General features: G+C 69.2%; 1 protein-coding gene across 1 annotated transcript; it reads left to right on the top strand.

The window, feature by feature from the left end:
* Nucleotides 1-237: 237 nt before the first annotated feature.
* On the top strand, nt 238-13,844 carry TRAPPC14 (trafficking protein particle complex subunit 14; the record flags this gene model as incomplete). Its single annotated transcript, XM_054005555.1, is given in 10 exon segments — nt 238-905; nt 1,231-1,326; nt 1,443-1,572; nt 1,813-1,899; nt 2,193-2,313; nt 2,442-2,589; nt 2,792-2,874; nt 4,649-4,812; nt 13,778-13,804; nt 13,807-13,844. Coding segments are annotated over 10 exon segments (1,281 nt in total), but the record flags the coding sequence as incomplete, so codon positions are not given.
* Nucleotides 13,845-13,846: the final 2 nt, after the last annotated feature.

Raw genomic sequence — 13,846 nt, 5'->3', positions numbered from 1 at the left:
CCCCCCGGCCCAGCGCCCCCCAGGTCCTAGCGCCGCCCTCCCGGCCCGAGCCCCCCGCCCGGGTCTTAGCGCCCCCCCCCCCCGGCCCAGCGCCCCCCGGGTCCTAGCGCCCCCCCCGGCCCCAGCGCCCCCGGGGTCCGCCAATCCCCCCCGTCCTAGCGCCCCCCCGCGGCCCCCCCCGGCCCCAGCGCCCCGCCCGGGTCCACCAATTCCCCCCCCCCCCCCGGTTCCTAGCGCGCCCCCCAGGTCCTAGCGCCCCCCCGGGTCCCCCACTGCCCCAGCTCCTGGAATCCCATCCCCAGCGCCTCCCCTCGCCCTGCCCCACATCCCTTTTCCCCCCAGCCCCCCGGGATCCCAGCCTAGTCCCTGCAGGGCCCTGATCCCCTCAGCCCAGCCCCCCAGATCCCTCCAGCCCCCCCCCTCGGGGTCTCCCCCAGCCCCAATCCTCCCCACCTAGCTCCCCAGTGCCCCGGCCCCGCCGATCCTCCCCCCAGACCCCCAATTCCCCAGCCCCCGCCATGGAGGCACAGTGCGATTACTTCATGTACTTCCCGGCCGTGCCCTTCCCGGCCCGGGAGCTGCTGCGGGGGGAGCCGGGCCGGTACCGGGCCCTGCCCCGGCGCAACCACCTCTACCTGGGCGAGACCGTCCGCTTCCTGCTGGTGCTGCGGGGCCGGCCCGGGCCGGGGGGCGCCCGCACCCCCTGGGGGGAACTGGGCTCCTCCCTGGCCGCCCTGGCCAGCGTCAGCCCCGGGGGGGTTGACCCAGGGGGTGAGGGGGATGGGGAGCCCCCTGAGGAGCCGGGCGGGGACGGGGATGCACCCCCTCCGCCTCCCGGCTCCTTCCGGGACTGCCGGCCCCTGCTGACCCATGGCCAGGGACCCCTGGGGCGACCGGCCGCCGGGGTGAGAGGGGGGGCGTGGGACGCTGGGTGGGTGGGGGCTGTGGGGTGGGTGTGAGGGAAACCCGGGGGGTGAGGGCGGTGGGTCAGGAGCAAGGGGCACTTGTGGTGGGGGGCTCTGTTGTGTGGGGTGGAGCGAGGGGAACCCAGGAGTTCTGAGGCAGGAGCAGGGGGCGGGTACTGGGTGCTGCGGGTGAGGAGTGAGGATCAACGGGGTGTATGTGGGGCAGGGGAGCTGTGGGGCGGGAGTGAGGGGCACCTGGGGGGGACACAGGGGGCTGTGGGGTGGGGGTCACTGTGGGACTGATGGCTCCCTCCAATCCCCCCAGATACCTGTGGAGGAGCCGATTGTTTCCACGGACGAGGTCATTTTCCCACTGACGATTTCCCTGGACAACCTGCCCCCCGGGACCGTCAAGGCCAAGGTGAGTGAGAGGGGCCAGGGCCCTGTGGGACAAGGGCCGTGGGGGGGGGACCAGTGGGGAGGATGGGGGGGCGGGAATGGGGCCAGCCCCCCAGCGCTGACACACACACCCCGCAGATCGTGGTGACGGTGTGGAAGCGGGAGCAGGAGGCGCCGGAGGTACGGGAACGGGGGTACCTGAGCCTGCTGCAGAACCGGGCGCCGGCCCAGCTCTTCCGCGAGGAGCAGGGGGCCTTCAAAGCCCAAGGTAGGTGCAGCCCCCGCCCCACGGCCCTGCCCCATGGCGCCTCTCAGTCCTGACCCGCAGCCTCTGCCCCCAGCCCTGACTGACAGCCCACAGCCCTGCCCCACAGTGCCCCTCAGTCCCGACCTGCAGCCTCTGCCCCTCAGCCCTGACTGACAGCCCCTGTCCCACGGTCACTCCCGACCCTCCACCCCGACCTTTGCCCCCAGTGACTGCTCTGACCTCTGCCCTTTGCTCCCGCAGTGAGCACCATGCTGACCGTGCTGCCCCCTCCAGGGCTGAAATGCCGCCAGCTGAATGTCTCCGGGAAATACCTCACCGTGCTCAAGGGTAACTGGGGAGCCGGGCTAGGGAGGGGTAGCAGGGCTGGAGGGGGTGCTGGAGCCGTGGGGGAAGGGATAGCAGGATGGGGGGCCAGGGGCTTTTGGGGGTGCTGGAGCCATGGGGGGAGGGGTAGCAGTGCCGGGGTGAGGGCCCTGGAGCCGTGGGGGGAGGGGCTGTGAGGGGTGCTGGAGCCCAGGGTGGAGGGGTGGCAGGACGGCGGGGGCCTAGACCCATGTCGGGGGGGAGGGCTGAGTGTGGGGCGCCCCATCTCTGACCCGCCCGCCCGCCCGCCTCCCCAGTGCTGAACGGCTGCTCCCAGGAGGAAATCTCCCTGTGGGATGTCCGCATCCTGCCCAACTTCAACGCCAGCTACTTGCCCATGCTGCCCGATGGCTCCGTGCTACTGGTCGACGACGTCTGGTGAGCTGTGGGGGGAAGGGTCCGGGGTAGGGGGCTCGGTGTGCGTGGGTGCCGTGGGAAGGTGCAGGGGGGTCTCTGTGGGGCAGGCTGTGGGGCTGATACTCTCTCTCCCTCCGCCTCCCCCCCAGCCATCACTCGGGCGAGGTGCCCGTCGGCGCCTTCTGCCGCGTGGCCGGTGCCGGCTCTGGCTGCCCCTGCGCCCTGAGCGCCCTTGAGGAGCAGAACTTCCTCTTCCAGCTGCAGGCGCCCGAGCGGCCCCAGGAGGACACCAAGGAGGTGGGTGCAGGGGGCAGGGGGTGGGGACAGGGCTGTGAAGGGGCAGGGCCATGAGGCAGGGAGAGGAGTTAGGGCCGTGAGGGGGTGGGGCTACAGGGCAGAAGGAGGGGAAAGGGCAATGGAGGCGGGTCCAGCAGGTGGAGGGGATAGGACTGGGGGCAGGGCCATGGGGCTGTCACTCACTCCCCCCCTGCTCCCCCAGGGTCTGGAGGTCCCCCTGGTGGCTGTGGTTCAGTGGTCGACACCCAAACTCCCCTTCACCAGCAGCATCTACACCCACTACAGGTGAGAGACATCCCCCCCCCCCCAAACTCTAATGGCTCTGGGCTCCCCCAAACCCTGGGCTCCTCCCAGCTCCGATGCCCTCCTGGCCCTGGGCTCCCCTTCACCCTGGGCAATTACAGGCCAGTAAGCCTGACTTCAGTACCAGCAAACTGGTTGAAACTATAATAAAGAACAATATTGTCAGACACAGAGATGAACATAATTTGTTGGGGAAGAGTCAACATGGTTTTAGTAAAGGGAAATCATGCATCACCAATCTACTAGAATTCTTTGAGGTGGTCAACAAGCATGTGGACAAGGGGGATCCAGTGGATATAGTGTACTAAGATATTCAGAAAGCCTTTGACAAGGTCCATCACCAAAGGCTCTTAAGCAAAGTCAGCTGTCATGGGATAAGAGGTCCTCTCATGGATTGGTAACTGGTTAAAAGATAGGAAACAAAGCATAGAAATAAATGGTCATTTTTGAGAATGGAGAGAGGTAAATTGTGGTGTTCCCCAGGGGTCTGTACTGGGCCCAGTCCTATTCAACTTATTCATAAACAATCTGGAAAAAGGGGTAAACAGTGAGGTGGCAAAATTGGCAGATGATACAAAACTACTCAAGACAGTTAAGTCCCAGGCAGACTGCGAAGAGCTACAAAAGGCTCTCTCAAAACTGGGTGACTGGGCAACAAAATGGCAGATGAAATTCAGTGTTGATAAATGAAAGTAATGCACAATGGACAACATAATCCCAACTATACATATAAAATGATGGGGTCTAAATTAGCTGTTACTACTCAAGAAAAATCTTGGAGTCATTGTGGATAGTTCTCTGAAAACATCCACTCAATGTGCAGTAGCAACCAAAAAAGCGAACAAGATGTTGGGAATCATGAAGAAAGGGATAGATAATAAGACAGAAAATATCATGTTGCCTCTATAAATCCATGGTACCCCCACATCTTGAATACTGCGTGCAGATGTGGTCGCCCCATTGGAAAAAAGATATATTGGAATTGGAAAAGGTTCAGAAAAGGGCAACAAAAATGATGAGGGGTCTGGAACGGCTGCCGTATGAGGAAAGATTAATCAGACTGGAACTTTTCAGCTTGGAAAAGAGACAACTAAAGGGGGATAGGATAGAGGTCTATATAATCATGACGGGTGTGGAGAAAGTAAATAAGGAAGTGTTATTTATTCCTTCTCATAACACAAGAATTAGGGGCCACCAAATGAAATTAATAGGCAGCGGGTTTAAAACAAACAAAAGGAAGTATTTCTTCACACAGTGCACAGTCAGTCTGTGGAACTCCTCGCCAGAGGATGTTGTGAAGGCCAAGACTACAATGGTTCAAAGAAGAACTAAAGAAGTTCATGGAGAATAGGTCCATCAATGGCTGTTAGCAGGATGGGCAGGAATGGTGTCCCTGGCCTCTGTTTGCCAGAAGCTGGGAATGGGTGACAGGGGATGGATCACTTGATTACCTGTTCTGTTCATTCCCTGTGGGGCACCTGGCACTGGTCACTGTTGGCAGACGGGATACTGGGCTAGATGGACCCTTGGTCTGACCCAGTCTGGACATTCTTATGTTCTGTTCCCCCAGCTCTGATGCCCCCCACAAGCTCAGACCCCCCTGTCTCCAGCTCAGGGGCTCCAAGGGAGCAGTCCCCCACCCCCCATGGCCCCTCCCGGCTGCCCAGGATCCTGGTGCCCATGACGGGGCGGAGCGGTCCCAGTGCCTGTGGGGGGGCGGTCCCAGTGCCCGTGCTGACTCTCGCTGCCCCCGCAGGCTGCCCAGCATCCGACTGGACCGGCCGCGGTTCGTGATGACGGCTGCCTGCGAGTCGCCCGTACCCCTGCGCCGACGCTTCACCGTCACCTACACCCTGCTCAACAACCTGCAGGACTTCTTGGCCGTGCGGCTGGTCTGGACCCCGGAGAGCGCCACGGCGGGTGGGCGGGACTGCAGGGGCCTGGTGTTGTAGTGTGGGCGAGGCCACAGCTGGTGGGCATGGGGGATGGCGGGATGGAGCTGTGGGGACCATGAACAGGCTGGGGTGGCCTGGGGTTGGGGGTTCGGTGGCGAGCTGGGAGTGTTCGGTGGGGGTCTGGGAGCACTGGGAGGAGTCGTGTGGGGCTGGGACGGTTTGGCGGAGGACTGGGAGCACTGGGAGGGGTCGTGTGGGGCTGGGAGGGTTTGGCGGGGGGCAGGGAGCACTGGGAGGGGTCGTGTGGGGCTGGGAGGGTTTGGCGGGGGGCTGGGAACACTAGGAGGGGTTGGGTGGGGCTGGGGGGGTCGGCAGGGGACTGGGGGTTTGGCGGGGGACTGAGAGCACTGGGAGGGGTCATGTGGGGCTGGGAGGGTTTGGCGGGGGGCTGGGAGCACTGGGAGGGGTCGTGTGGGGCTGGGAGGGTTTGGCGGGGGGCTGGGAACACTGGGAGGGGTTGGGTGGGGCTGGGGGGGTCGGCAGGGGACTGGGGGTTTGGCGGGGGACTGAGAGCACTGAGAGGAGTCGGGTGGGGCTGGGAGGGTTTGGCGGGGGGCTGGGAACACTGGGAGGGGTCGTGTGGGGCTGGGAGGGTTTGGCGGGGGGCTGGGAGCACTGGGAGGGGTCGTGTGGGGCTGGGAGGGTTTGGCGGGGGGCTGGGAACACTGGGAGGGGTTGGGTGGGGCTGGGGGGGTCGGCAGGGGACTGGGGGTTTGGCGGGGGACTGGGAGCACTGGGAGGGGGCGTGAGGGGCTGGGAGGGTTTGGCGGGGGGCTGGGAACACTGGGAGGGGTTGGGTGGGGCTGGGGGGGTCGGCAGGGGACTGGGGGTTTGGCGGGGGACTGAGAGCACTGGGAGGAGTCGGGTGGGGCTGGGAGGGTTTGGCGGGGGACTGAGAGCACTGGGAGGGGTCGTGTGGGGCTGGGAGCACTGGGAGGGGTTGGGTGGGGCTGGGGGGGTCGGCAGGGGACTGGGGGTTTGGCGGGGGGCTGGGAGCACTGGGAGGGGTCGTGTGGGGCTGGGAGGGTTTGGCGGGGGGCTGGGAACACTGGGAGGGGTCGTGTGGGGCTGGGAGGGTTTGGCGGGGGGCTGGGAACACTGGGAGGGGTTGGGTGGGGCTGGGGGGGTCGGCAGGGGACTGGGGGTTTGGCGGGGGACTGGGAGCACTGGGAGGGGGCGTGAGGGGCTGGGAGGGTTTGGCGGGGGGCTGGGAACACTGGGAGGGGTTGGGTGGGGCTGGGGGGGTCGGCAGGGGACTGGGGGTTTGGCGGGGGACTGAGAGCACTGGGAGGAGTCGGGTGGGGCTGGGAGGGTTTGGCGGGGGACTGAGAGCACTGGGAGGGGTCGTGTGGGGCTGGGAGCACTGGGAGGGGTTGGGTGGGGCTGGGGGGGTCGGCAGGGGACTGGGGGTTTGGCGGGGGGCTGGGAGCACTGGGAGGGGTCGTGTGGGGCTGGGAGGGTTTGGCGGGGGGCTGGGAACACTGGGAGGGGTCGTGTGGGGCTGGGAGGGTTTGGCGGGGGGCTGGGAACACTGGGAGGGGTTGGGTGGGGCTGGGGGGGTCGGCAGGGGACTGGGGGTTTGGCGGGGGACTGGGAGCACTGGGAGGGGGCGTGAGGGGCTGGGAGGGTTTGGCGGGGGGCTGGGAACACTGGGAGGAGTCGGGTGGGGCTGGGAGGGTTTGGCGGGGGACTGGGAGCACTGGGAGGAGTCGGGTGGGGCTGGGAGGGTTTGGCGCGGGACTGGGAGCACTGGGAGGGGTTGGGTGGGGCTGGGAGGGTTTGGCGGGGGGCTGGGAACACTGGGAGGAGTCGGGTGGGGCTGGGAACACTGGGAGGGGTTGGGTGGGGCTGGGGGGTTCGGCAGGGGACTGGGGGTTTGGCGGGGGACTGAGAGCACTGGGAGGAGTCGGGTGGGGCTGGGGGGGTCGGCAGGGGACTGGGGGTTTGACAGGGGACTGAGAGCACTGGGAGGGGTCGTGTGGGGCTGGGAGGGTTTGGCGGGGGGCTGGGAACACTGGGAGGGGTTGGGTGGGGCTGGGGGGGTCGGCAGGGGACTGGGGGTTTGTCGGGGGACTGAGAGCACTGGGAGGAGTCGGGTGGGGCTGGGAGGGTTTGGCGGGGGACTGAGAGCACTGGGAGGGGTCGTGTGGGGCTGGGAGCACTGGGAGGGGTTGGGTGGGGCTGGGGGGGTCGGCAGGGGACTGGGGGTTTGGCGGGGGGCTGGGAGCACTGGGAGGGGTCGTGTGGGGCTGGGAGGGTTTGGCGGGGGGCTGGGAACACTGGGAGGAGTCGGGTGGGGCTGGGAGGGTTTGGCGGGGGACTGGGAGCACTGGGAGGGGTCAGGTGGGGCTGGGAGGGTTTGGCGGGGGGCTGGGAACACTGGGAGGGGTTGGGTGGGGCTGGGACGGTTTGGCGGGGGGCTGGGAGCACTGGGAGGGGTCGTGTGGGGCTGGGAACACTGGTAGGGGTTGGGTGGGGCTGGGGGGGTCAGCAGGGGACTGGGGGTTTGGCGGGGGACTGAGAGCACTGGGAGGGTTTGGCGGGGGGCTGGGAACACTGGGAGGAGTCGGGTGGGGCTGGGAACACTGGGAGGGGTTGGGTGGGGCTGGGGGGGTCGGCAGGGGACTGGGGGTTTGGCGGGGGACTGAGAGCACTGGGAGGAATCGGGTGGGGCTGGGGGGGTCGGCAGGGGACTGGGGGTTTGGCGGGGGACTGAGAGCACTGGGAGGGGTCGTGTGGGGCTGGGAGGGTTTGGCGGGAGGCTGGGAACACTGGGAGGGGTTGGGTGGGGCTGGGGGGGTCGGCAGGGGACTGGGGCTTTGGCGGGGGGCTGGGAGCACTGGGAGGGGTCGTGTGGGGCTGGGAGCACTGGGAGGGGTTGGTTGGGGCTGGGGGGGTCGGCAGGGGACTGGGGGTTTGGCGGGGGGCTGGGAGCACTGGGAGGGGTCGTGTGGGGCTGGGAGGGTTTGGCGGGGGACTGAGAGCACTGGGAGGAGTCGGGTGGGGCTGGGAGGGTTTGGCGGGGGACTGAGAGCACTGGGAGGGGTCGTGTGGGGCTGGGAGCACTGGGAGGGGTTGGGTGGGGCTGGGGGGGTAGGCAGGGGACTGGGGGTTTGGCGGGGGGCTGGGAGCACTGGGAGGGGTCGTGTGGGGCTGGGAGGGTTTGGCGGGGGACTGAGAGCACTGGGAGGAGTCGGGTGGGGCTGGGAGGGTTTGGCGGGGGACTGAGAGCACTGGGAGGGGTCGTGTGGGGCTGAGAGCACTGGGAGGGGTTGGGTGGGGCTGGGGGGGTCGGCAGGGGACTGGGGGTTTGGCGGGGGGCTGGGAGCACTGGGAGGGGTTGTGTGGGGCTGGGAGGGTTTGGCGGGGGGCTGGGAACACTGGGAGGGGTTGGGTGGGGCTGGGGGGGTCGGCAGGGGTCTGGGGGTTTGGCGGGGGACTGAGACCACTGGGAGGGGTCGTGTGGGGCTGGGAGGGTTTGGCGGGGGGCTGGGAACACTGGGAGGAGTCGGGTGGGGCTGGGAGCACTGGGAGGGGTTGGGTGGGGCTGGGGGGGTCGGCAGGGGACTGGGGGTTTGGCGGGGGGCTGGGAGCACTGGGAGGGGTCGTGTTGGGCTGAGAGCACTGGGAGGGGTTGGGTGGGGCTGGGGGGGTAGGCAGGGGACTGGGGGTTTGGCGGGGGGCTGGGAGCACTGGGAGGGGTCGTGTGGGGCTGGGAGGGTTTGGCGGGGGACTGAGAGCACTGGGAGGAGTCGGGTGGGGTTGGGAGGGTTTGGCGGGGGACTGAGAGCACTGGGAGGGGTCGTGTGGGGCTGAGAGCACTGGGAGGGGTTGGGTGGGGCTGGGGGGGTCGGCAGGGGACTGGGGGTTTGGCGGGGGGCTGGGAGCACTGGGAGGCGTCGTGTGGGGCTGGGAGGGTTTGGCGGGGGGCTGGGAACACTGGGAGGGGTTGGGTGGGGCTGGGGGGGTCGGCAGGGGACTGGGGGTTTGGCGGGGGGCTGGGAGCACTGGGAGGGGTCATGTGGGGCTGGGAGGGTTTGGCGGGGGGCTGGGAACACTGGGAGGAGTCAGGTGGGGCTGGGAGCACTGGGAGGGGTTGGGTGGGGCTGGGAGGGTTTGGCGGGGGGCTGGGAACACTGGGAGGGGTCCTGTGGGGCTGGGAACACTGGGAGGGGTTGGGTGGGGCTGGGGGGGTCGGCAGGGGACTGGGGGTTTGGCGGGGGGCTGGGAACACTGGGAGGGGTTGGGTGGGACTGGGGGGGTCGGCAGGGGACTGGGGGTTTGGCGGGGGGCTGGGAGCACTGGGAGGGGTTGGGTGGGGCTGGGGGGGGTCGGTAGGGGACTGGGGGTTTGGCTGGGGGCTGGGAGCACTGGGAGGAGTCGGGTGGGGCTGGGAGGGTTTGGCGGGGGGCTGGGAGCACTGGGAGGAGTCGGGTGGGGCTGGGAGCACTGGGAGGGGTTGGGTGGGGCTGTGGGGGTCGGCAGGGGACTGGGGGTTTGGCGGGGGACTGAGAGCACTGGGAGGAGTCGGGTGGGGCTGGGAGGGTTTGGCGGGGGGCTGGGAGCACTGGGAGGGGTTGGGTGGGGCTGGGGGGGTCGGCAGGGGACTCGGGGTTTGGCGGGGGACTGGGAGCACTGGGAGGGGTCGTGTGGGGCTGGGAGGGTTTGGCGGGGGGCTGGGAGCACTGGGAGGGGTCATGTGGGGCTGGGAACACTGGGAGGGGTTGGGTTGGGCTGGGGGGATCGGCAGGGGACTGGGGGTTTGGCAGGGCACTGAGAGCACTGGGAGGGGTCGTGTGGGGCTGGGAGCACTGGGAGGGGTTGGGTGGGGCTGGGAGGGTCGGCAGGGGACTGGGGGTTTGGCGGGGGACTGAGAGCACTGGGAGGGGTCGTGTGGGGCTGGGAGGGTTTGGCGGGGGGCTGGGAGCACTGGGAGGGGTTGGGTGGGGCTGGGGGGGTCGGCAGGGGACTGGGGGTTTGGCGGGGGACTGAGAGTACTGGGAGGGGTCGTGTGGGGCTGGGAACACTGGGAGGGGTTGGGTGGGGTTGGGGGGGTCGGCAGGGGACTGGGGATTTGGCGGGGGACTGGGAGCACTGGGAGGGGTTGTGTGGGGCTGGGAGGGTTTGGCGGGGGGCTGGGAGCACTGGGAGGGGTGGGGTGGGGCTGGGGGGGTCGGCAGGGGACTGGGGGTTTGGCGGGGGACTGAGAGCACTGGTAGGGGTCGTGTGGGGCTGGGAACACTGGGAGGGGTTGGGTGGGGCTGGGGGGGTCGGCAGGGGACTGGGGGTTTGGCGGGGGACTGAGAGCACTGGGAGGAGTCGGGTGGGGCTGGGAACACTGGGAGGGGTTGGGTGGGGGCTGGGGGGGTTTGGCGGGGGGCGTGGGGAGCACTGGGAGGGGTTGGGTGGGGCTGGGAGGGTTTGGCGGGGGACTGAGAGCACTGGGAGGAGTCGGGTGGGGTTGGGGGGGTCGGCAGGGGACTAGGGGTTTGGCGGGGGGCTGGGAGCACTGGGAGGGTTTGGCGGGGGCTGGGAGCACTGGGAGGGGTCGGGTGGGGGGGCCGGCGATGGGGCAGGGGGGGCTGGGAGCACTGGGAGGGTTTGGCGGGGGACTGAGAGCACTGGGAGGGGTCGGGTGGGGCTGGGAGGGTTTGGCGGGGGACTGAGAGCACTGGGAGGGGTCGGTGGGGGCTGGGAACACTGGGAGGGGTTGGGTGGGGCTGGGGTGGTCGGCAGGGGGTTGGGGGTTTGGCGGGGGACTGAGAGCACTGGGAGGCGGTCGTGTGGGGCTGGGAGGGTTTGGCGGGGGGGCTGGGAGCACTGGGAGGGGTTGGGTGGGGCTGGGGGGGTCGGCAGGGACTGGGGGTTTTGGCGGGGGCTGGGAGCACTGGGAGGGGTCGTGTGGGGGCTGGGAGGGTTTGGCGGGGACAGAGAGCACTGGAGGAGTCGGTGGGCTGGAGGGTTTGGCGGGGGACTGAGAGCACTGGGAGGGGTCGTGCTGGGGCTGGGGAGCACTGGGAGGGGTTGGGTGGGGCTGGGGGGGTAGGCAGGGGGACTGGGGGTTTGGCGGGGGCTGGGAGCACTGGGAGGGTCGTGTGGGGCTGGGAGGGTTTGGCGGGGGACTGAGAGCACTGGGAGGGAGTCGGGTGGGGCTGGGGAGGGTTTGGCGGGGGACTGAGAGCACTGGGAGGGGTCGTGTGGGGCTGAGAGCACTGGGAGGGGTTGGGTGGGGCTGGGGGGGTCGGCAGGGGACTGGGGTTTGGCGGGGGGCTGGGAGCACTGGGAGGGGTTGTGTGGGGCTGGGAGGGTTTGGCGGGGGCTGGGAACACTGGGAGGGGTTGGGTGGGGCTGGGGGGGTCGGCAGGGGTCTGGGGGTTTGGGCGGGGGACTGAGACCACTGGGAGGGGTCGTGTGGGGCTGGGAGGGGTTTGGCGGGGGGCTGGAACACTGGGAGGAGTCGGGTGGGGCTGGGAGCACTGGAGGGGTTGGGTGGGGCTGGGGGGGTCGGCAGGGGACTGGGGGTTTGGCGGGGGGCTGGGAGCACTGGGAGGGGTCGTGTTGGGCTGAGAGCACTGGGAGGGGTTGGGTGGGGCTGGGGGGGTAGGCAGGGGACTGGGGGTTTGGCGGGGGGCTGGGAGCACTGGGAGGGGTCGTGTGGGGCTGGGAGGGTTTGGGCGGGGGACTGAGAGCACTGGGAGGAGTCGGGTGGGGTTGGGAGGGTTTGGCGGGGACTGAGGAGCACTGGGAGGGGTCGTGTGGGGCTGAGAGCACTGGGAGGGGTTGGGTGGGGCTGGGGGGGTCGGCAGGGGACTGGGGGTTTGGCGGGGGGCTGGGAGCACTGGGAGGGCGTCGTGTGGGGCTGGGAGGGTTTGGCGGGGGGCTGGGAACACTGGGAGGGGTTGGGTGGGGCTGGGGGGGTCGGCAGGGGACTGGGGGTTTGGCGGGGGGCTGGGAGCACTGGGAGGGGTCATGTGGGGCTGGGAGGGTTTGGCGGGGGGCTGGGAACACTGGGAGGAGTCAGGTGGGGCTGGGAGCACTGGGAGGGGTTGGGTGGGCTGGGAGGGTTTGGCGGGGGGCTGGGAACACTGGGAGGGGTCCTGTGGGGCTGGGAACACTGGGAGGGGTTGGGTGGGGCTGGGGGGGTCGGCAGGGGACTGGGGGTTTGGCGGGGGGCTGGGAACACTGGGAGGGGGTTGGGTGGGACTGGGGGGGTCGGCAGGGGACTGGGGTTTGGCGGGGGGGCTGGGAGCACTGGGAGGGGTTTGGGTGGGGCTGGGGGGGGTCGGTAGGGGACTGGGGGTTTGGCTGGGGGCTGGGAGCACTGGGAGGAGTCGGGTGGGGCTGGGAGGTTTGGCGGGGGCTGGGAGCACTGGGAGGAGTCGGGTGGGGCTGGGAGCACTGGGAGGGTTGGGTGGGGCTGTGGGGGGTCGGCAGGGGACTGGGGGTTTGGCGGGGGACTGAGAGCACTGGGAGGAGTCGGGTGGGGGCTGGAGGGTTTGGCGGGGGGCTGGGAGGCACTGGAGGGGTTGGGTGGGGCTGGGGGGGTCGGCAGGGGACTGGGGGTTTGGCGGGGGACTGGGAGCACTGGGAGGGGTCGTGTGGGGCTGGGAGGGTTTGGCGGGGGGCTGGGAGCACTGGGAGGGGTCGTGTGGGGCTGGGAACACTGGGAGGGGTTGGGTTGGGCTGGGGGGATCGGCAGGGGACTGGGGGTTTGGCAGGGCACTGAGAGCACTGGGAGGGGTCGTGTGGGGCTGGGAGCACTGGGAGGGGTTGGGTGGGGCTGGGAGGGTCGGCAGGGGACTGGGGGTTTGGCGGGGGACTGAGAGCACTGGGAGGGGTCGTGTGGGGCTGGGAGGGTTTGGCGGGGGGCTGGGAGCACTGGGAGGGGTTGGGTGGGGCTGGGGGGGTCGGCAGGGGACTGGGGGTTTGGCGGGGGACTGAGAGTACTGGGAGGGGTCGTGTGGGGCTGGGAACACTGGGAGGGGTTGGGTGGGGTTGGGGGGGTCGGCAGGGGACTGGGGATTTGGCGGGGGACTGGGAGCACTGGGAGGGGTTGTGTGGGGCTGGGAGGGTTTGGCGGGGGGCTGGGAGCACTGGGAGGGGTGGGGTGGGGCTGGGGGGGTCGGCAGGGGACTGGGGGTTTGGCGGGGGACTGAGAGCACTGGTAGGGGTCGTGTGGGGCTGGGAACACTGGGAGGGGTTGGGTGGGGCTGGGGGGGTCGGCAGGGGACTGGGGGTTTGGCGGGGGACTGAGAGCACTGGGAGGAGTCGGGTGGGGCTGGGAACACTGGGAGGGGTTGGGTGGGGCTGGGGGGTTTGGCGGGGGGCTGGGAGCACTGGGAGGGGTTGGGTGGGGCTGGGAGGGTTTGGCGGGGGGACTGAGAGCACTGGAGGAGTCGGGTGGGGTTGGGGGGGTCGGGCAGGGGGACTAGGGGTTTGGCGGGGGGCTGGGAGCACTGGGAGGGTTTGGCGGGGGGCTGGGAGCACTGGGAGGGGTCGGGTGGGGGGCCGGCGATGGGCAGGGGGGCTGGAGCACTGGGAGGGTTTGGCGGGGGACTGAGAGCACTGGGAGGGGTCGGGTGGGGCTGGGAGGGTTTGGCGGGGGACTGAGAGCACTGGGAGGGGTCGGGTGGGGCTGGGAACACTGGGAGGGGTTGGGTGGGGCTGGGGTGGTCGGCAGGGGGCTGGGGGTTTGGCGGGGGACTGAGAGCACTGGGAGGGTCGTGTGGGGGCTGGGAGGGTTTGGCGGGGGGCTGGAGCACTGGAGGGTTGGGTGGGGGCTGGGGGGGTCGGCAGGGGGACTGGGGGTTTGGCGGGGGGCTGGGAGCACTGGGAGGAGTCGGGTGGGGGGCCGGCGATGGGCGGGGGGGCTGGCATTGTGGGGGCGTCGGCAGGAGGCTCCAGGCGGCTCTGACTCCCCCCGCCCCCAGGGAAGAAGCTGTCCAGCGAGGAGCGACGGCCACGCAGGCAGCACTGGACTCGATCGTGTGCCACACGCC

The sequence above is a fragment of the Malaclemys terrapin genome, chromosome 15 (genome assembly GCF_027887155.1).
Source record: "Malaclemys terrapin pileata isolate rMalTer1 chromosome 15, rMalTer1.hap1, whole genome shotgun sequence".
In the NCBI taxonomy this organism is placed as follows: domain Eukaryota; kingdom Metazoa; phylum Chordata; order Testudines; family Emydidae; genus Malaclemys; species Malaclemys terrapin.
Note: the sequence above shows the minus strand (reverse complement) of the source record. Positions and strands in the feature narration are given on the sequence as shown.